The sequence below is a fragment of the Pan paniscus genome, chromosome 2 (assembly GCF_029289425.2).
Source record: "Pan paniscus chromosome 2, NHGRI_mPanPan1-v2.0_pri, whole genome shotgun sequence".
Taxonomy (NCBI): domain Eukaryota; kingdom Metazoa; phylum Chordata; class Mammalia; order Primates; family Hominidae; genus Pan; species Pan paniscus.
This window is the reverse complement of record NC_085926.1, coordinates 191,548,754-191,572,113: the sequence shown is the minus strand read 5'-3', so window position 1 is coordinate 191,572,113 and position 23,360 is coordinate 191,548,754. Positions and strand designations below refer to the sequence as shown.

The 23,360-nt window shown below is 35.6% G+C and overlaps 1 protein-coding gene across 4 annotated transcripts in view; it reads right to left on the bottom strand.

The window, feature by feature from the left end:
• OPA1 (OPA1 mitochondrial dynamin like GTPase) overlaps window positions 1-23,360 on the bottom strand; it is a 104,977-nt gene that overhangs the window by 48,362 nt on the left and 33,255 nt on the right. For all 4 annotated transcript variants that reach the window (XM_003807650.7, XM_003807653.6, XM_003807652.6 and 1 more), the window contains 14 exons: window positions 18,198-18,251; window positions 14,009-14,113; window positions 12,253-12,339; window positions 11,469-11,582; window positions 6,702-6,782; window positions 6,508-6,582; window positions 6,109-6,180; window positions 5,926-6,025; window positions 5,453-5,583; window positions 3,907-3,979; window positions 3,732-3,804; window positions 2,351-2,466; window positions 1,396-1,460; window positions 659-735 (listed from right to left, as the gene is read on the bottom strand). In XM_003807650.7, coding sequence (XP_003807698.1) covers window positions 659-735; window positions 1,396-1,460; window positions 2,351-2,466; window positions 3,732-3,804; window positions 3,907-3,979; window positions 5,453-5,583; window positions 5,926-6,025; window positions 6,109-6,180; window positions 6,508-6,582; window positions 6,702-6,782; window positions 11,469-11,582; window positions 12,253-12,339; window positions 14,009-14,113; window positions 18,198-18,251 — 1,223 coding nt within the window. The remainder of the gene's footprint in view (window positions 1-658; window positions 736-1,395; window positions 1,461-2,350; window positions 2,467-3,731; window positions 3,805-3,906; window positions 3,980-5,452; window positions 5,584-5,925; window positions 6,026-6,108; window positions 6,181-6,507; window positions 6,583-6,701; window positions 6,783-11,468; window positions 11,583-12,252; window positions 12,340-14,008; window positions 14,114-18,197; window positions 18,252-23,360) is intronic.

Here is a 23,360-nt window from a genome sequence, read left to right as displayed (position 1 = left end):
CTGCATGAGGAATTTGTTAATTAACATGTGACTACAAAAATGTCAAGGCTATTTATACATAGCTTGTTTTACCGTGTCTCATTCCACTGAATTTAGGAATGGCCAAACTTACATAAAATATAAATTGAAGGTAACAGTTTGCCTTAGAAAAGATTAATATAAAAAATTTTTCAAAAAGGTGCATTTACTTGCTATTTTTAAAGATTTCAAGTATTAATAGCATTAAGTTCAAAATGTGATTTGTATACAACATATTAACCACATGTTACAGAAAGCACTAACTGTTCTTACTCAGAATGGAGAACCTGAAAATATATACCAACTCCCTTTATAAATCAATTTTGACAGGTTGATATTTACCTAAAGTATAATTTGACAAAACTTCTGCCCAAATGATTTTACAGAAATCATGATTATGTATTTATTAGGTATAAGATAAAGAAAAGGCAAAGAGAATCAAGATTTAAAAAGAACATGAAGAAATTCAACTGGTTAGACTACAAACGTAGTTAGATATTGCCAAAAAAATATACTATTACGTTTTTGCCTATGAGCCAAGGCAACAATAAATCACTGCTTTATCAATCTAAGTTTTAGCATTTCATTATAACCTGTACAGTAAAGTCTTTCAGAAAAGAGATTAATATCAAATACTTACCAATGTTTTGGTGTAACCTGGCTCAGACTGATAACTTCATCAAGGATTTCATTTTTAGCTTTTTCAAATAGTTCATTCTAGGCAATATAAATACAAGTAAGTAAGATTTCCATAAGACAGTAAATTTACCCTGTCATGATTTTCAGAGATAACCAAAGGGAGGTTTTTGACTAGGCTGAATTTGGGTTTAATTATACATGACTAGCAAAAATGCACTTCTAGTGTTTTTTTTTAGGAATGCCATTATGCAGATAAGGACAAAGAAACTGACATAAATATCTACCTTCTCAATTTTGAATGCAGTTTTTCACATAACACTTGTTCACGTTATGTGAAAGCATCAATACATATTAATTTAGTACATCAGTAACTATATATTAATGCTGTGTTTTATTAACTAATGGGGATTTTAAAATCAAGGAAAAACAATGTTTAATTCCCATTAAATTACAGGAATACACGAATTCTACAAAACCTTTAAAGCACATTCATTACCTTCTCAGAAAACACTTTCAACACTTGTTTTGACATCTTATAATCCATTTTTAATGTTATATAACAAATAATTTAAATTATTGAAAGAGATAAGTGCTCCTAGAGATGTATTCTTACAAATTAGTAGTTATAGTCAAAACCAAAGTAATTTAGCTTATCAGATTTTTCTCTCAACATAAATTTAGTTAGCACACAACATTAAATTAAGATATATACAAAATTCACGAGTATCCAAATATTACCCGGTCAAGTTCCCGCAGGCGAGGATAGTTATTCTTCCATTCAGTTTCAAGGTTAAAACGTGTTGCTGAGGAAGAAGGAAAAGTTCAAGTTTGATGACCCTCCTTCTTTCCAGATGTAGTGGTTAAAGTGGTTAAAATACATATCCTCTGTATTAACTGAATTTCTGAGAGTGCGCCTATGACCCCTTAGTACTCTGGGATCTCAACGTCTCAGAATTTCGTTTTTGCAATAGCTTTCAAAACTATTCTCCCTGATTCTAGTTGCTCCATGTTAAATCCATTAGCACACAGCTGAAGTAGTTTAGTACCATAGAGCTGCTGAGAGAATGGACTCTGCAGTTGTACCACCAACAGCCAAATCCTGGGCCTATTACCCACGCTGTGTGACACTGGGTAATAGGATAAGTTATTTGGGTAAGTAACTGTCTTCTGTTTCCTCTTCTGTAAAATGGAAATGAAAGTAATACAAGATTGCAGAGGGACTAACTGGCATAAATAGGTAGGATCAGGTAGGATTTACATACGGGAAAAGAGAAAGCAAATATATTCTCTTCCGATAAAAGACACTGAGCAGGAAAGTGTGGGATTCAGGAAATGGTACCAAGTAAAGGAAGTTCAGAGGGCTCTGCTTCCCAACACATCTGCTCTCTTCATCCTCAACAGGGTGAATCTAGAATTCTCTACAGTTTATTGTGTACTTCCAAGCACTAGCAAATGTTCTCATCTGTTTGAACTCTGCAAATGTGTTTCTAGAGATGTTTCCTCTGAAAGGAAAAATCTTGTTCTTGTATAACAACTGAAGGTTTGTATTCTTCTATTTTCCAGATACTGTCTAATTGTAAATGAACTACCAAGCAACTGTTAAAGGAAAGAAGTACAGAATCGTATGGATGCCAAAGATTGCCAGCTAATAAAATGTCTTAATTTGCTTGCTTCTTTAAAAAATCCAACTTACCTTTGAAACTATCAGCCTGTTGTTCAACAGACTCTCGTACCATTTTCCAAAAGCAGTCTGATACTGCAAGGCTTAAATTTCTTGTAGTCACTTGGTGTGCCTTTAGCATGCTTGTCCTATTAAAAAAAAAATAACAAGAGCTAAAGTATATTAAAATGACAAAAAGGACAACAATACTACCACCAAGTCTGCGAATGTGCTTGCTAACAGCCACTCTCACCTTTCATACCAGTGCTGTTCAATAAAAATTTATGTGAGGAGGAAAACATTCCAATACGGTAGCTACTGGCACACTGGGTTATTGAGCCCTGGAAATGTGTGGCTAGCGTAACTGAGGAACTGTATTTTGAATTTTGTTGAATTTTAACTCATTTAAATGTAATGTTATATTTTATTTTATTATTTTTTTGAATTGGAATCTTGCACTGTCGTCCGGGCTGGAGTGCAGCGGCGTGATCTTGGGTCACTACAACTTCCGCCCCCCACCCCCTCGGGGTTCAAGTGACTCTCCCGCCTCAGCCTCCTGAGTAGCTGGGGTTACAGCTGCCCATCGCCATGCCCAGCTAATTTTTTTTGTACTTTTAGCAGAGATGGGGTTTCACCATGTTGGACAGGCTGGTCTCAAACTCCTGACCTCAAGTGATCTGCCTGCCTTGGCCTCTCAAAGTACTGAGATTACAGGCGTGAGCCACCATGCCTTTAAAAAGAACATGAAGAAAGCCATCTTCCAGAAATTAATTTAATTCCAACTAATTTAAATTTTAATAACTACACAAAACTAGTGATACCATATTAGACAGCACAGTTCTATATGTTGTCAGTGCACTCCCCAAAGCACGTAAGATTATGGTTTGCAAGAACTATCTTGACTTACCGTACTAACCTAGGAACAAACATACTTTTCTATTTCCAGAAACTCAACATATAAAGTTTTAGTATACAGTAATACAACTGGCCTTTAGCTCTTTTTGCTTATCTTATCTCCTGTCAATATATATCTAGGGATACTTCTTCGACAACCCCACTCCAATCTTCCCTAATACTGTAAGAGAAATATGTACACGTTTAAAAGTGAAAGCGTCGATTTTCTAAAACCACTTTATAAGTAAAATAAAGTAAGAGGCAGATATCTATGTTGTCTTTCAGTGCCCATGTCCAAGGAAGCATGCCAGTATGTATTGTACCATGTGATAAACTGCTCTCAATTCTGTCAAAAAGTAGCTAAGGACTTGTTTATTAGATACAGTTCACTATTTGGGAAAAATTCTAGAAATCCGATGTTAAACTAATAGTTATAAAACCTGATGTTTTAAGTGAAAACAGTTCAATTTAAGCTACTCTCTTACTGTAAAATGTTTAAATGTTTTAACAAGATACCTACTTTAGGAGCTTTGAATTCTGAAAAAACTCTTCTTCATATTCTCTTATAGCTTCAATGCTTTCAGAGCTGTTCCCTGGGGAAGAATGATGGTCAAATTTTCATCAAGAAAATTACTCTTTATTATTTGAAAACAACAGAAACTAAAAATAAGTTATTATAATCCATCTTTGCATACCTTTTCCTGTTACAACAGCAAAATAACCTAAAGCTTTCATTGGGAAGAGCTTTCCTTCAATTATCTGCTGAATCTATTTTTAAAAGTGGGAAAAATTAATGTGAGATATAGTTTACATAAGTTTTAAAAGCGTAATATACAATTTAGAAAGCAAAATAATGCTATACATGTATATAGTTAAATAAATCTGCACAAAAGCATTTAAAATGTTTTTCCATTGCTATTTGAAAAAAATACATTTAATTTTACTATATTGAAAATGTATTATTAAAACACACGTATCGAAAACCCGGAATGATGTGTAGTTCTTTAAAGTCAGACAGACCTTAGTTTGAATTCCTGCTCTGCTGCCTAGTAGTTATGCGACCTTAAGTAAACAACTTAATTTTTTCAAAAAGGTTGGTGAGATTATGGGACAATATGATACAGTGCCAGGCATGAAGCACTCAATAAATGGTAGCTATTATTATTTTTCCATACTTTCTTCAAATATCTAAATTCTAACCAAGCTGGATTGTCTTCTTTTACTCCTTCCTCCCCTCCCACCTTCTTCTTTAGTATTTGGATCCACTGCTTCTCAACTCTTTTAGGATCAAAAATCCATTTCTAAATGTGATTAAAAAAAAAAAAAAAAAGACTATGTACCCAGAAAAATGCATATTTGCATAGAGACCTTTCACATATGTTAGAGTTTCTACCCCCTGAAGCCCATTCAGATTAATAATGGGATGAGAATCCCTCCTTTAAGACAAGTTACACCTAAGCTAATGCTGAATCTTTTATACAAAAAGGACTGAAATAAGCTTCAGTTGCATCTCAGAAGAAATATAAACTCACTATCCTAGAGTTGAAAGAAATGAAAGGAATGAAGAAAGATGGGGAGGAGGCCATAGAAATTTGTTTCTACCTCACTTCTCCCCTTCTCCATATCAGAACCATTAATGCCATGGCAGGCCTTACCCTTAAAAAGAAAGCAGAGCAGAGGTTATGGTGGCTACCTAGAAAAGGGTTAACACAGCAGGCCTGAGACTACTATCCTTAAAAAGGCCTGCCTGTCTTTGGCTGGTATCTGAAAACTTAACTGGTAAACAGTTCCCTACACTGATATAAACCTTTCCTTATATAACAGTGGCTCACTACTCAAGTAATGTGGTTTAATTATAACATATGCTTTCCTTTTGGGAGTATGAAATAATTTTGGTACATGAGGGTGCCGAAATGACTAACCTCCGATGAAAACCTTAGGAGCTGAGTCTCTAACAAGCAGCTTGTTGCTGGAGGAATTAAATGTGCCCTGTGTGAGTCTACTGGGAATGAACTAGTGGAAAAACGTGAGCCTGGTTTCCTTCAGACTTCATACCATGTACCATTTCCTTTTGTGATTTTGCTTTATCCTTTCATTGTAATAAATCTTAGTTGTAAAGTGTTTTTTTGTTTTTGTTTTTGTTTTTTTTAAATAACAAATCCCTATCACAGCTGGAGCTTTTACAAAGAATCTATTCTCGCAACAAAGAATCTATTCTTGCAACAAAGAATTTGACCTCACCCTGCTTGGACTGGCTACATTTTTCTCTGCCAGGTCTACTTTGGTCAAAACGAATATGGTTCTCCTTCCATGAGGGTCCATTTGACTGACCAAGTCTGTAACAATACTGCGTTCAGCATCCACAGATCCATCTGAAAAAAATAAAAAAATGACACTGTGGAATTTTAAGATGTAAAGTAGACTTTTAAAACTCAGTACAAATTATACCCCTGTGTCTACATTACAGCAAGAAAGATTTTAATACATTTACGTTATTTACTAAAAAGAAATCCTAGCCGATAAAAATTTCAATGATGCTTATGTAAAACTTATCAAAATAATTTCAACTTCAATTTACTAATAAAATGAATACGAAGAGAAGGCAAAAATGCATTTATCTTGTATGTTTACATAACACAAACTATTTAATGCAAAGCTTGGATTGCTAAAGAAGAAAACATATCAGTACATTAAAATCTTTTGATATGATTTACCTTGAATACACAGTATGATGGCATTAGGATTCTGCATGTAAGCTTTGCTGATACTGAAAATAGTTTCCTTTGTGTCAGGAGCCATGCCTGATGTCACAGTCTTAAAGAAAAAGGTTTTAAATGTCATTATAAATGCTTCACACAATAAGAATAAAATAAAATACATGTTTTGTATATACTTACATTAATCACACCTGGTAAGTCAACAAGCACCATCCTCTGTAGTCCAGGGCCTTTTACATTTAAGGATATGGTCTACTCAGGAAAAATAAAAATAAAACAATGCTAAAGTTTGGGGGGAATTTGTTAAGAATTTTTTTTGGTGAAATGTATTCTGAAAATTCTATATCTCATCCATTCAGATAAGATGCTCACAAAAATGGTATTCTTTCTCTGATCCTAAAAGTAATTATTCTGGAAAATTACCCACAAAATGATATATTATTTGGATTTTTTTTTTAAAAAAAGCTCTACATATCTAGATAGCAGCAATCTAAACATCAATACCTAGATTATGATTTATTTGACATCATAAACATTTACTTTCCATAAAACGTCACTGAAATGAATTGCAACCCTTACCTCAGGGCTAACGGTACAGCCTTCTTTCACATTTTTCCTCATTCGAAGTTCTATTTCATGTCTTAATGCTGCAAGCTAATGGAAAACACAAAATCCTAAGAAAATCTAAATTCACAAATATTCTTTAACTGTCTTTTATAAGCTCATCCAGGTTATAAAATTACACATATCAACCTTAGATGAATTTTACTTACATCTTCTTCTTTAGTAAGATCAAACTCCCGAGAACTATCTTTAAATAGGGCCACATGGTGAGGACCTTCACTCAGAGTCACCTGATAGTAACAGAAAACTGAGAGGTAATGATGTATTTATAAGTAATATTAATTCCCACAGCCCGTATGTGGTGTAGACAGGGCTACTGCGTTGCACAAATCCAAGAGTCCCTTCACACTACTGCTGGGGCACCCCCTGAAGCTGTCAACATGGTAGTTCTGACAAGACAATAATTTTGTATTTGTATTGTTTGTATATATGTCATATATGTTGTGATTTCCCAACAAGAATGCTGGTTCCTTTATATCGCTTATGACCTAAAATGCTGCTGCCTCTTTCTTTCCCCAGTCAATGCTATACACAGCACTAAGCCCAAAATCATCTCTCTAAAACTTGAAACACTAAAAGGAAACCTTGCATTTAACCTCAAAGATGAATTTAGGTAAAGGACAATTCATTCATTCAACCTCTATAGAGAGTGAACTATGTGTCAGGTGTTGTAGGTGGGGAAACACAGAGCTGACTGTCCCGGTTTTAGACCTCATTACATGCTGGGAGAAATATACACAGACATAATAGAAGAGAGTGACAAAACCTAGGGTGCCACAGAAGAGAATGGAACTGATGATAAGGGAGGTACGACAGGCTTCACTCAAGGAGTGATATTTGGGTAAGAAATTTTGTTTTGTTTGTTTTTTTTGTTTGTTTTGAGACGGAGTCTCATTCTGTCGCCCAGGCTGGAGTGCAGTGGCATGATCTCAGCTCACTGCAACCTCCACTTTCCGGTTTCAGGTGATTCTCCTGCCTCAGCCTCCCGAGTAGCTGGGATTACAGATGCCCGCCACCACACCTGGCAAGTTTTTTGTACTTTTAGTAGAGACAGGGTTTCGCCATGTTGGCCAGGCTGGTCTTGAACTCTTGACCTCAGGTGATCCGCCCTCCTCAGCCTCCCAAAGTGCTGGGATTACAGGCATGAGCCACCGCACCCAGCCAAGAAATGTTATATCAATGTATATTAACAGTCAGTGGTTTCACAAGAACTTCTAAACGCCTAATTGACACTTTTCCAGCTCCTCTATAGTTATTTTACTTTAAAAATACAATTCCTTCTACTGAGATTAGCTAAACAGGCTAAATTTAAAAACAATAAACAGCTGTTGGAAAGCTGTTTAGCTATTTTCCATCAGAGGATTTGCTGATTTGTAGCACAGGGCAAAGGCCCAAGAGAAAAACTTAAAATGTGTAGTAGTTTCACTGGGTTGAGTAGACAAGATTGGAATTCCGAGTTATTAAGCAGTCACGTCTTAAGGTGCCACAATCCCAAAGAAAAATGAACTGCAGAAATAAACCTCCAAAACAAAACCCTACATCCTGTGCACAATTTCCTTTCACGGCATTCACATATTAAGAAACCAAGCAGAAAGAAGCTGCTAAGGAGGTTAAAATGCTAAGCTGGGGTTTTGGCACTTTCACTGCTCTAGGGAAACAAAAAACTGGAATTCAGGGTTGGTCAAGGAGAAGCTCTAGTAAACACTAAGGGACTAATGACAAACCAGAAAGAGACCAGCCTCATCTGTTTCAAGGAAATCTGTTCACGCCCTGCCTGCCAAAACAAAATCAATTTCTTCTTGAAGTATCATCCACAGCTTCTACAATTAGGATGCTAGTAACAATGTAAAAGGTAGGTTTCTCTCCCATGTTTTTACAACTGATTATTGAACAGGATATGAGGTGTAGTCTGAGGTTCATTTTGTTTTTTTCTCTAGGTTAGATGTACCCCAAATTCCCATCGATAGTAAAATGGATATGTAAAGTCTGGTACAGTCACACAGAACTAGTAACACATAACACGATTCAATCCATAGCTAGACCCACAAAAGTGCAATCTGGATGAATCACACTAGGCTGCCCATACCCTGTTGCACTTGTAAACAGATTTCATTTCTTGAAGATTTCAGCATCAGCCTCACTGTCTTTCTCCCACTATTCTTGCCATAATTCTTGGTAATTTCAATCTTCCAATTATTCTACACCTACCCCCACCAGCTAAACATGAAAAAAACAAAACACAATCATAATGATTCATTTAAAATTTATGTCCACAGAACTTAAAGGGACTTCAGTCCACCTCAGTAATCCTAATATCACTTGACTTTCTCCACTGATTCACTCCTAGAGTCACCACAATCTGTTAACAGACTTCACTTTTTCTTCCTGCCTCAGTCTTTAATCTCTTCTCCTTTCTAATTAACAGCTGATCACCTGGCTTAGTATTTCACTGAGTAAGCGGAAGCAATCAGAAGGAAACTTCCACACGTTCCCCTTCCTTGCCTCCACTGGTGAACTCAACGACTGGTTTCTATGTTCACCTTCCTTGATGGATCAGCAGCATGTGACCTCACTGAGCACTCCCTCCTCCTCCGTATTTTCTTTTTGTTTACCTGACTTTGCGCGCACTGTCCTGCTCTGCTTTCCCTCTTACTATACTGGTTGGGCCTTCACACATTCCTTTGTTATTTTCTCTTCCCTCAACATCTTAATGTTCAGAGGGCCCAGAATATACTGCTTGCTTCTGTGTTTTCTCTATCTCTACTCACTCCCTTGAAGATCTTCTCCAGTAAGATCATGACTTTAAATACTACTTTTAGATAGTTGATCATGACTCCTAAATGTATGTCTCTGGCCCACACCTCTGTCTAAACTTGTATACCCAACTGCTTGTTATCACCACTCAGCAAGTCCCAAACCGAACTCCTGATCTTCTTCCCCCAAACCTGATCCACTGACAGACGTCCATGCAAACTACATCCTTCAATTTGTTCAGGCTAAAGACCCTGGAGGCATCATTGATGACTGACACTCTCTCTCTCTCTCCCCATTGCTTTTCTTCTCTCCCCTCTCCATATCAAACCTGTCAAGAAATCCTGTTAATTCTACTTTCAAAACACATTTATAATCTATCCATTTCTTACCAGTTTCACTGCTACTTCCCTAGCCCAAGTATCACCTGGATACTCCAGTAGCCTAGACTCCCTGGTTCTACATCTTGGCTACAACTATTTTCAAAAGAGCAGCCTTTTAAAAGGCACTTTTGTTACTTTGCTCAAAATCCTGCACTGGATTTCCATTTTACTTAAAACGGAAGTCTGTGCAATGGCCTATAAGGCCTTATTGATCTGTTCCTCCCCGCTCTTCATTATTCCTCTAATGTCATCATTTGCCCCGACCATGGCTAGCTCTTCACCCCGACCTGACCACACAGGCCTCTTTGTTGTTCCTTGAACATGACAGCCACACAACAGCCTCAGAGGCTTTGCATCAGCTATTCTCCTTGCTGGACACAGGATATCCTCAGGACTACTCCCTCACTTTCTGCAAATCTTGGTTCAAATGCCACCTTATCAATGCAATCTATGAATACTCTGGCACCCCCATTCTCCTTGCCTGGTTCTGCTTTTTCTTGTTGTACAACACTATTGCCTTCTAACCTACTATACAGTTATGTATTACATTTATTATCTATTATCTGTCTCCCTCTACTAGAACATACCCTCCATTAAGGCAAGGATCTTCTTTGTTGTTGCTATTTACCAACATATTGCCTAGAATGCTACTGGTACATATTAAGCATTCTGTAAATATCTGTTCAATGAAAGACTCTGCAGCCCCATACCTTCTTCCTGTGACCCTGGAGAAATTGTCAGTGCTCCCAGATATGGACTAGTACACCAAGTCACAATCTCCTTCACCTCAGTAACTTTGCTCTTGCAATTTTCCCTCTCTCTTGCATCATTTCCCCCCTTTATTAGATCATTATAATCAGCATATAAACATCTTTAATCCTTTTCCCACTTGCTACGACAATATTTGCCAGCAGCGCTTGCAGCTGCAGCATTTGCCCCAACATAACTCTGCCATAAAATATCTTCACTTTTATGATTATTTTCACATAGCTCTAGTGTACTGACTTTGGAAACAAAAGACATCATTCTATTTCAAGCATTCTGTTTTTAGTAGCGGTACGTCCATTTACAAAATATAGTAATTTTCAATAGCTGAAAATATCAAATCCTAGAAAATGCAGAATTCCTATGTGTGAATGTTTACATTATTCTCAAAAAGTTGTTGGCCGAAGATTGATTTGATAAATCTGACTTTTAAAAAACAGACATTCTGATGATTGGGATGATTCTGATGTTAGTACTGTTTAGAAATAACTCTAAGAACAGTTTTTATATTTTATTTTCACACTGAAAATTAGTCAGATTTGCTTCAGCTTCAGAGAGTGTGTTTACGTAAAATTAAATGAGCACTGGTGTTGAGCTGCACTTTTTTTCTAAACAGGAAAAGGGTTAAAAACCTTCCCTTAATTCAACAATATTCAATTGCTACTGCCTCATTTCTCTGCTCTTTTGTCACAATAAAACTAGAAAATTATCTATATTCATTGACTCCACTTCCAATATTCTCATTCTCTTAACTTCTCTCTTATCTTATTCAGAATAAAATCCGAAGGCCTCCCAACTGGGTCTCTGTCATCCTCTCGTACCACTCTCCCCTCACTCAGCTCCTGCCACACTGGCCTCCTGGCTGTGCCTTCTACTGATTTCCACACCAGGGATCATTCCAAACACTATGTATCAATTCTTTCTTTGGTTAAAAGTCTTCATTTCAACACAATGAACAGGTCTCATTGAAGCAGTTACTCTCCTAAGGAACCTCATTGAGACGGCCTATTTTCTTACCTTAACTGGAGAACGTGTCATCATCTCCCCAGATCCTCTCGGGAATATTCGAGCTTGGGCAATCATTTCCAACACACTAGTCTTTCCAGCACTCTGATCTCCAACCACAACAACCTTCCCACAAAACAAAGAACACTTATTCATATTTTTCTGATACCAAATTAAAATTAAAACCTATTTGTAATGCTGCTCTGAGTTTTTTAGTCTTTTAAAATTTCTACAGGTGAAAAAATATTTTAAAATCCATAAAAAAATGGTGATTGATGCATGTGTGCACATTGAAAACAGGAACAGCAAAACTATAACTGGATCCACTGTTTATAGCCTAATTTTTATTTTAAAAGCTTGTGCTAATTTAAACCAGTATTTCTAAAACCAGGTTATTAACTTTCCATAAATCTTTTCCAGAGCTAGTTTACTGTTTACAAACACATTTTCAATTCTATTAGCTTAAATTTCACGCATATGGCTAATTTAATCCACTGTTCAGTATTTAAATATTACTAATATTAAGACATATAAAGCCAAATATCTTCCTTTATAACACATACAGTAACTCATAAATATAATGTACTTATATTTATTAATATTTATAATGAACTAAAATAGTCAAATAATATTGCTTAAGACATTACTTGGAACATGTAAGATTATATAAAAAATATAAATGCCTACATCTAGTATGTATATATGTGTATGTGTACATATATACACATAATTTTTAGGAAGCTAAGCTGCTTCTTTTTTTGCTAATTGGCAAGTTCACTATCAATTTTTCACGTACCCGTGGCAGATGATCTTGAGTATTATAACTGGCATCATAATCAGAGAGAACATCAAGAACTTCAGAATACATGTCAATCAAAGATTTCTGTAAAAATTTTAAAAAGTTATAATATAAAACAGTAAAAGTAAAGAAAAAAATATAACAGATGTGTCAAGAGAAAAAAGTGATAAATTCAAATTGTTTTTCCATAATCATTGTACTGTTTTCTCAAATTACATAAATACATCTTCATCGTAAAAACTAAAACGGTACAGATTAAAAGTCCATTTCTCATTCAGTTTATTTATATACAACGATTTAATAAAGTAAATTAATTCAGGATTTCCTAACATTCTAATTAAATAAGATGGAAATTATTACTTAATACTGATGAGCTAATACTGAATGCAAGAAAAGACCATTAACACCAAAAAGGCAAAAAAAGGTGGTCAGGTAACCAACTGACAATGAAATTATTCCTTGCTAAGTTTGAGGCATGCATGAGAGAGAAAGAGAGAGGACAGAGAGCACGTGCAAGCAAGCATCTGAATAAAGGATAAACCAGGAAGACTGTTAAACCAGTAAGGGTGGTTAAGCACCCACTGACAACTGGGCAGGCTGAAATATGAGTGTAGCAAGGGCAAATATCCTGTATAGTTTCTTGCTGTAGAATCAGAAATGAATGTGGTGCCTTGCATTGTGTGTAACAAGCTTCATGTAATTATTTGATGAATGAATGAACAAAAAAATACATAGGCCTGAAAAAAAGGGGTACCATCAAGCATTTAATAATTATGGATAAGTTTTAATGCTAAGGCAGGAGCAAAATGATGGCTTAAGGGTCCTTTCATTTCTTAATCCCTAGAAAAAATTAAATGGCAAGCAATTGCCAACCCACCAGCCTAAAAATAAACAAAAAATGTTAATTGCCACTGCATTTTATGAGAGAAAATACTGTTTCTGAGGTAAACTCTACATATATTAGCACTTGGAAATGACTTTTCTCAGTTCTAAGTGCCACTTGTAAATAGTCATGTTATCTGTTTTATGCAGTCATGATTTACAGTCAAAGCTACTAATGCATGTTTGTTAAGCTAGAACTGTATTATCTTTGGACCTTGACTACAGAATGTATATGCCGTGATTTACTGCAGTTTTGCTACATATAAACTCTGCTTACTTATATGAGATTTAAGTTAAATAATTGTTTCAATTCAATTTAGCACATGTGGCTTAGTTGGGTGGGGAATAGTAAGACTTGATTTATTGGTAAATAAGTTCACCAATGTGCTGATGGTAACAATACCAGCACACACTTTTTCAAAAGTTCTTTGAAATGCCTAAGAAAGCTCTCCTTAGAAGAAAAGTGTTAATTTTTTAAAAACTGAAGTGGTCTAATCATTCACTGACATACAAGTAAAGCAATGATGATAAGTCACTTACATGTCCATCAATTAACAATTCTGATTTTATATAAAATTTTATGTAAAAGTTAAGCCTAGAGATAAACTAGATATTTCAGAAAAATAAACTGATTCACACGAAATAACTCTTAAAAGTGTAAAGATTTTATGGGCATAGTATAAAACAAGTATTTGGAGACTACAACTTATAAAATGTCTTAATATAGGAAGAGACCCTCCATCCTCCAAGCACATTAGGTTAGAAGGAAAAGGATGACAGAATAGTTTACAGCTCCTTAGAAACTGGTACTGATGAACACACGATGTTAAGCGGTAAAATTTTGAGAATAAACAAGATAAACTTAGAATACCTTAAGCTTTCTATGATGAATGCCTTTGTCATCTTTCTGCAATACTAATTTTCTCAATTCTTTGTTCTCCTTTTCTAATCGTTCCAAGATTCTCTGATACTTTAACTGCAACAAAATAATAAGTGTAACTATATAAGCAAAAGATGGGTTATCAAATAGTATTAAGTCTAAATTAAAATCTTCCAAAATCTTGAAGTCATATCTCCTATTTAAAATGTATTACATTTTAAAAGCATCTATGAAAACATTAGGAATAAAATAAACAATGACTATTATCTCTTACAGACAGTGGAAATCATTGTAATTTTCTATCATAATTAAGAATTTCACTTGGAAAATTCCTTGCTACTCACATGAAAAAATTATTTTGAAATAGTGAAAACGTAAGAATTTAAAGAAGTAGTTCTTCAGTACATTCTAGAAGGGAATATTTCCTATTATATCAAAATTTTAAGTCTTCACATTACAGGGCCACTTAACAAAAATTCAAATTCTTCCCTTTCTTCACATTATTTTAGATTTTAATTAAGATGCTATAAAATAATAATAGCTAGCAGTACCCAAGCATGCATTATGTGACAGACTCCTTAGTAAGTGTTGCAAATGCATTAACTCCCTTAGCCTTCACAAAAACCCCATAAAGCAGGAATTACACAGACTAGGAATAAAGAGCGAGGAATATCTGAGAGCCTGACCAAGGTCACCTAGTAGAGGAGCAGGGTTTTGAATAGAGGGCTGTCAGAGGCTCAAACTCTTCTATGTTTTGTTATATTTCCATGTCCAGAGATAATATATTAATATTTTAAAAAATGATATAGGCTGGGCGCGGAGGCTCACGCCTGTAATCCCAGCACTTTGGGAGGCCAAGGCAGACGGATCACAATGCCAAGAGATCGAGAGCATTCTGGCCAACATGGTGAAACCCTGTCTCTACTAAAAATTAGCCAGGCATCGTGGCGGGCACCTGTAGTCCCAGCTACTAGGGAGGCTGAGGCAGGAGAATCGCTTGAACCCGGGAGGCGGAGGTTGCAGTGAGCCAAGATTGCACCACTGCACTCCAGCCTGGCGAAGACAAAAAAAGCTGGGAAGACAAATCAGAAAGGACCAAATTTAATTGAGAAGGAAAATGTGTAGCCAAGCAACTACTTGACAAAAAAACAAAACAAAACAAAAAACCCAAAAAGAATGATATAAAAACAGATTTTTAAAGAAGACTAATATGTCTAAACAGGTTTTTTTTTGTAAGTAGTTGCTTGTCTACACATTTTCCGTCTCAAATAAATTTGATCCTTTCTAATTTGTCTTCCCAGCTTTTATTTCTTCTCTAAACATTAACAACATAGAGAAAACTATTAAAAATAACCCATTCTTACAACCAGCAGAATGTTTATGTCCAACATATAATATGCCTTTTATAATAAAAAATATTCCTTACAATTTTTTTTAGCTTATTGGAATCTTTCAAGAACAAAGTAATTAACAGGAAATCATGGTTCTATCCTTACAGCAAGTCCAACTCAAGCCAAATTAAAAGAACGCATACATAATTGAACACCTACATAGTATGAGACAGGCAGAACTACTGGCTAGACTCTACTATAAACATATTTTTACATAAACTCATTCATTTATATCTAGTAATAGTATATATAACAAAATTCTGGTAGTATCTAAGGATTAGATCTGCGTTGTTTAACACGGCAGCTACTAGCCACATGTAGTTATCAAGCACCTGAAATGTGGCTGGTCTGAAGTGAGGTTGTGCTGTAAGTGTAAAATACCTCATTAATATTTTTTATACTGATCACATGTTGAAATGATACTATCTGGGATAGACTGGGTTAAATATATTATTAAAACTAATTCCACATTTCTTTTTACCCCTTTTTAATGTAAAAATTAAAAATTACATAGGTGGCTTGTATATTTCTATTGGACATCATTGATATAGATAACCCAGTGAATTCTCTATAATAAAGTCTATCAGTGCCTAGTGGCTAGTGGCTGACAATTACAATTGCACAAATTGAAGGGTTTGTATCAAGGCATATAAGATGGTAGAATTTCCACTGGCTCATTTCTTTGTAAACCCAAAATCAATTTTGGGGTCTACATTTTCTGGGGATGGAAACATTTTTGTACAGATGCCAATTTGTAGCCATCCTGAAGAGATGTGCTACTGAGCTGTCTCTCAAAGCTCTAAAACAATAATTCTCAAACTTTAGAATGCATCAGAATTATCTTGAGGGCATTTAAAAACAGATTGCTGAGTTTCATCCCAGAGTTTCTGATTCTTCAGTAGGTATGGGATGGGGTCAAGAATGTGCATTTCTGGCCGGGCGCGGTGGCTCACGCCTGTAATCCCAGCACTTTGGGAGGCCGAGGCGGGTGGATCACGAGGTCAGGAGATCGAGACCATCCTGGCCAACACGGTGAAACCCCGTCTCTACTAAAAATACAAAAAATTAGCCGGGCGTGGTAGCGGGCGCCTGTAGTCCCAGCTACTCGGGAGGCTGAGGCAGGAGAATGGCATGAACCCGGGAGGCGGAGCTTGCAGTGAGCCGAGATCGCGCCACTGCACTCCAGCCTGGGCGACAGAGTGAGACTCCGTCTCAAAAAAAAAAAAAAAAAAAAAAAAAAAAGAATGTGCATTTCTAATGTGCTCCAGAGGCTATGCTTTGTGACCAATGACTCTTACCCCTGGTTGCAGATTGGAATCACCTGGCTAGGAACCCTTAAAAACATAGATATAGTGCCACTCAGAGCACAGTTGAGTCTAGCGTATAGTGAGGTTTGAGACTCAATAAATAGATACCAAAGAAACCTGTGACTCAAAACATACTACTGACTGATTATCCCTAATTCAAAAATCTGAAATCCAAAACACGCTGGCCCCAAGCACCTCAGATAAGAGATACTCAACTTGTAGTCGTTTCACTTTTTCACAAAAAAGAGATCCAAGATCAACTCTTTTTCTTATTCTTTTTTTTTTCTTCCAGACAGGGTCTTGCTCTATTGGCCAGGGAGCAATCATGGCTCACAGTAGCCTTGACCTCCTGGGGCTCAAGTGATCCTCCCGCCTTAGCCTCCCAGTTGCTGGGACTACAGGCACAACCACCACACCTGGCTAATTTTTTAAAAATTTTTTATAGATACGGGGTTTCTCCAGGTTGCCCAAGCTGGTCTCAAACTCCTGGGCTCAAGCGATCCTCCTGCCTCAGGCTCTCAAAGTGCTGGGATTACAGGCATGACCCACCATGCCCAGCTGATAGTAACTCTTTGAACTTTAAAAAATAAGTTAATTAATGCCATGTCAGTATCACCTATATAGAAAAACTGATGATTGAGTGTTAGGGTAACTTTTTTTTCTTTTTGAGATGGAGTCTTGCTCTATCGCCCAGGCTGGAGTGCAGTGGCGCCATCTGGGCTCACTGCAAGCTCCACCTCCTGGGTTCACGCCATTCTCCTGCCTCAGCCTCCTGAGTAGCTGGGACTACAGGCGCCCGCCACCACGCCCAGCTAATTTTTTGTATTTTTAGTAGAGAAGGGGTTTCACTGTGTTAGCCAGGATGGTCTCGATCTCCTGACCTAGTGATCCGCCCACTTCGGCCTCCCAAAGTGTTGGGATTACAGGCGTGAGCCACCGTGCCTGGCTGTGATAGGGTAATTTTGTACTAGAATGTTACCCACTCATTACATTGCACAAAATAGGTCCTTAAAGTAATAATTTTATCACCAACTATAAGAAAATAGCTTTTCTAAGTAGTGCCAGAAAGAGCTTTAGATAAGCATTGTCTGACTGCTTTCAGACTTGCGAAGCAAAGTAAAGGTTCCTGAGAGCCCACTAGAACGATGTGGTAGACTCAACTCGAATTTCTTTAACTGTATTAGCTTATCAATGTAAAAATGCAAGCATAAGTTTATATAAGGACAAGCCACTTTCTCCCTTTTGGGCATAAGATTCACTCAAAATAGGTTTTTACATATAAATGAGTTAACTCCATACTTATCTAGTTCTGTCTTTATTCCTTATTTCTCAATTAGCTTTTGCATCTATCGATAATAATAAGGTTCTATCATTACACATTCCAAATTTTGCTCTGTTGAAAAAATAAATGTCCATATCACCAAAGTTACATTCGAATACAATTTTTAAAAGTCCCTAGTTTTTCTTAGTCATCACGATTACCTGAGTGTGCAGAAGTTCTTCCTGAAGTTGGTCAATTTTCTCTTTGTCTGACACCTAAATGTTTAAAATAATTTTAGTTGAATAGAATTAGGTTTATACAGAATGCACAGCAAGTTAAATTTTTTTGATAAGTATTGAGAGTTAAAAACAACTAACTTTATATGCATATTTAATCAAAGTAATTTTAAATCAAGTGATTTAAGTAAAAATACCTGTATTTATCAATAAAAATGGTTCACCAAAATTTTATATTGAGAAACAAAAACCTTAAAAGGCAATCATTTTCCTGTTGCTATTCTAGTCATTTCTTATGAAAGACTAGTTAGAAAAACAAGAGATCAACACATATGGTTACTAAATTCTTCAGAAGTTGTTTTGTACTAAAGCATAGGGATTCAGATATTTGGGGAAATAAAGCACTGATATCCCTCCAGAAATGTGTTTTGAAAAGTCAAATACATGTTACTGATTACAGCTATTTAAAAAGCTCATTGGTCACAGTGTATCTTATAAGGAAATATTTTTGTATTGTATCCATTTCTGTACCATAAGTAGCGAATTATGTAATAAATGCAAAGAACAACTTGCATTTTCAGAGATTTAAGTGGAGCCAAATGCTTGCTTTTAAATTCAGTTCCAAGGAAAGATCTGCTAACTCATAACACAGAGAATGCATCCATAGCAATGAAGCCAAGTAAAGCAACTAAAATTAATTTCAATATAAAACAAAAATAAAACTCACAGGTATTGTGTAAACTACTTCAAATTGTTATTAATGCTAATAATTCTAAAATAAAATATTAAAAAACAATTTTATTTTATAACAGGTTTTAAAGTAGTCACAATACAATTATAAATACAAAATATAATAAAAATGATGTGATTTATGATGAATTCACATAACTGTGCTTTGACTTCTTGGTAAGAGGCAGAAGTTGTCATCCCAGCCTTTAAAAATAATTGTCTAATTTCTGAAAATCAAAACTTGTAAATATGAACTTATTTCACAGGAGAAAATAGTTAAATCCATATTCTTCTTCATTTAAATCCTTGTTGATCTTCATTCATTGGTTATTTAAGCAATCACAACACATCATGGCAGCAAATATACATGAAAAATTTTTAAATGATTTGCTTATTGAGGTAGACATTAATAAGTCTTGTCCATGCTATGAAAAGTTATTTTAAGATTTTAATTCCTATTTCTAAATACTTTATCATAATTTTCCCCAATTTTTTATTTCAATAATATAGATAACAACCCTTGCTAGAAACAAAAGGTACACTCTTTTTTTCTTTTTTCCTTAAAAGCCTATGCCTAAATAGCTCCAAAAATGATCTGGTAATTAGAAAAAAGATAATGCAAACTTCAATTGTTTTCCCATTTCTGTACAGCAAGCACAGATCTGCTGATAGAAGCTTTTTTTCATTTTGACTGTGTGTGTTTATGCAGGATGGACAAGAATTATAAACAGTCGCCTAAACTGTGAGGAGACAAGCAAGTTGGAGAGGAGCCCACAAACTAAAGAACAGAATCTTGAAAGCCAATGAAGAAATACATAATTCCACATTATGATCATTTGGCATGCCATCACACTGTAATAGTGTGGTCATAAAAAATTGTTATGTGGATTTAATTTCCAATTCATTTGAAAAGGTACTTTGATTTACTTTGTTCCATTAAATATTTATCCAACTGTAGCTAAATTAGTATGAAATGTATAAACTGTATTAGTATAAATTGTTTTAGTTTTAAATGTAAATACTAACTGACTTCATGCAATATATCCTAAATTATTATAGAAAATCCAACATTACTTGACATCTGGGGCAATAACTTAAAAACTAATACAATTAAACAAAAAAGTTAGGATGTTTAGTATAAGCCAAGGGCTATAAAAGGTTAACTTAATTTGGTAAAATAAAAAAGTTACATAAAAAGTTAAAATGATATAAGGTTAGTAGAATATTACAAATATAATTTCTTTTTTTTTTTTTGAGATGGAGTCGCCCAGGCTGGAAGCTCTGCCTCCCGGGGTCACGCCATTCTCCTGCCTCAGCCTCCCAAGTAGCTGGGACTACAGGTGCCCGCCAGCACACCCAGCTAATTTTTTTTGTATTTTTAGTAGAGATGGGGTTTCACCATGTTAGCCAGGATGGTCTTGATCTCCTGACCTCGTGATCTGCCCGCCTCGGCCTCCCAAAGTGCTGGGATTACAGGCGTGAGCCACCGCGCCCCGCCTACAAATATAATTTATATGCTAGATCAGTAGTATTTAATGATCACAAGTGTTAAGATGTTTATAAATTTGAATTTTAGGATAAAATGTATCATTTGCCTTTCTGGTACAATGAATAACTCACACATGGTTTACCAGCATGTTTCCTCTCCGCTTAGTTTAATGGAACATCACAATTAATCATAATGTTATATTAAAAGACAGCTGGCCAGGCGCGGTGGCTCATGCCTGTAATCCCAGCACTCTGGGAGGCCGAGGCAGGCGGATCACCTGAGGTCGGGAGTTCGAGACCAGCCTGACCAACATGAAGAAACCCCGTCTCTACTAAAAATACAAAATTAGCCTGGTGTAGTGGCATGTGCCTGTAATCCCAGCTACTCGGGAGACTGAGGCAGGAGAATCACTTGAACCCGGGAGGCAGAGGTCACAGTGAGCTGAGATAGTGCCACTGCACTCTAGCCTAAGCAACAAGAGCGAAACTCCGTCTCAAAAAAAGAGTAAAATAAAAGACAGCTGGTGGTAAAGTAAAAAATTAGACCTAATATTTCCTAGGAAACAAGATAAAAACATTTAGATTTATAAAACAAACATTAAAGATTGATGAGATGATAATTTTTATATATTTTCTTAAGAGAATAACACAAGCTATTTTCAATCTGTCACTCTAGGTCTTAACTAGCAATTGGGGTATATTTTATTTTGATGTGCTTTACTGATAAAATTCAGCCACTTACAACAAGAACAAGTTCATGTCCTGTTGTTCAATATATTGTTTGCATCATGAAATAAATTTAAAACTCACCCTGACAGAAATGGATATCAATGGTCTTGAAACAAGAGCTTTTCTACAATTCCAGGGCTATGAAACTGATGGAGAAAGAGCGGAATCCTCCGCAGAAACAAGCTAAAGCTGAAAGAGAAAAACCTTTACTAGCTCCTCACAAAACCAAGCCCTAATTTAAAAATTTCAAGTATTTCTTCCTATTAAGGCATTGAGGCCATTCTGAAATTCTGAAATACATATATAAAAAGGTCATTGTAAAAATTTCTATGTATGTGAACATATCCATAGGAAGCAAAACTACCAATGGTAGTTCTAATCTTCTGTCTCTGCTTGAGTTCTTTTGCTGAGAAGATACAGGGAAAATTTATTAGTTGCTACTAATAAGACATCAAAAATGATGATCTACTTAGACTTTCAAGAAGATAAGAGAGAAAAAACAATTAAAAAACAACAAAAAGTACTTGTGGTTTTATGCATCAAGTAAACCTCACATGCCTGGAATGATAAAAATCTCATGAATTAGGATTTTGATCTTTATGGCAGTGAAGAACCGAAAAGTCATCTCTATAGTAACTACAGGGGGAAAGGAGTGGAGGATATTGTAAGGTAACAGTCTTTCGGGATAGTAAGAGGGATAATTTCACTATAAAAGAGCATAAATTGCTTTTAAAGTTCCATTTACTTCCCCTCAAGGTAACTACAGTGTGGGCAGGAACAAGCCATGTTTGGTGCTCTACTCAGGGTAAAAAGTCTTGCCAGTCTCTAATTTACAAATCGGGAAAGGGGGATATAAAAGGGTTAAACAGATAACCCAATAAATATCAGAAAGAGGAATAACATCTCTAAGCCCAAATAAAGGCTACTAAAGTAGGCTTAAAATGAACATTAGCTTTCAGCAATGTAGAAAATGAATCAGTATTCATTATGGATATCTCTTGAATTGTCAGATTCAAAAGCTCATCATTAACCTTAAGTCATATCTTAGAATGTTAAATAGCAGGCCTATGGGACTCATTTCAAGTTGTCTTACGAAAAAAACTTAAGAACAACGTGTAACTACAGCTACATTCTTATTTCTAAGTAACATATAAGAACATACTTGCTCCTCTCCCTTCTTTCCGTAACAAAACTAAAGTATAGGTGGCTCAGCCTAAGCATCCAATTTATTAGGCTATTTAAATGATATATTCACAGTATACAGAACAGGGATTGTTAAAGTACCATTCAAAAGAAGTCCTCCTTGGCTTAACACATCGACTTTAATTTAACCAGGTAGGAAACTCACTTCTTTTCTTTTTCTAGCTATGTTTTTGCTCACCGAAGCTAAATATACATAGGAATTGATTCCACAGCCATGGAATTGAGAAAAACCAGGAAGTGATGCTGAAAACATAAATAAATGGTGAGTACTCAGAAGTACTAACCACCACCAAATGAGATAAGGTTAGCCAGCAGAATTACTGCACTAAATCATAATCTATAATATTCGTTGATTTAAATAGTAGAATGTCCAAGAATTACATGACTGAATCTTTTTTCCTGACTAGCGTTTGTATATAACTTCAAAACTTTTCTGATCTAATAAGATGTAACATAATTAGCTGATTTCAAGATCTCAGAGTATAATTTTAAATTCATTACACTTATTTCACTTTGACCTAAAAGTCTCTTCCAAACATGAACTTTGGGATCTCCGTTGTGGGATTACCTAACCATTAAAATCATATTTTTACGGACCTGCTGATTGCACCAACAGCCACATATTGGTATAGACTTATGCTTTTATTAGAACTTGTTCTTTAGCAACCAGAATTATATCAGATTTCCAGTGTTCAAACCCTCAGTGGTCCAAGGTGAAAATTTATTTGTGCTGACTTTGATTAATGTGAAAAATGTAAGCAATGAGTTTGTCAAAGTGTATAAGAACTACATGCTTTTGCCCAAAAGTCAAAATAATTTTCTTCTACAATATGAATGTTCCGTGTCCATATACTTTAGCTAAAACAAATAAATAAATGTTATTCTTTAGTGTAAACTGGTCATCTACAGCAATGCTTTTCATTTTAGAAATAAAAACTTGGGGAGCAAGTAGGTAGGTAAGATGCCTACAAACTTAGGGTGACTCAATAACTGGACCAC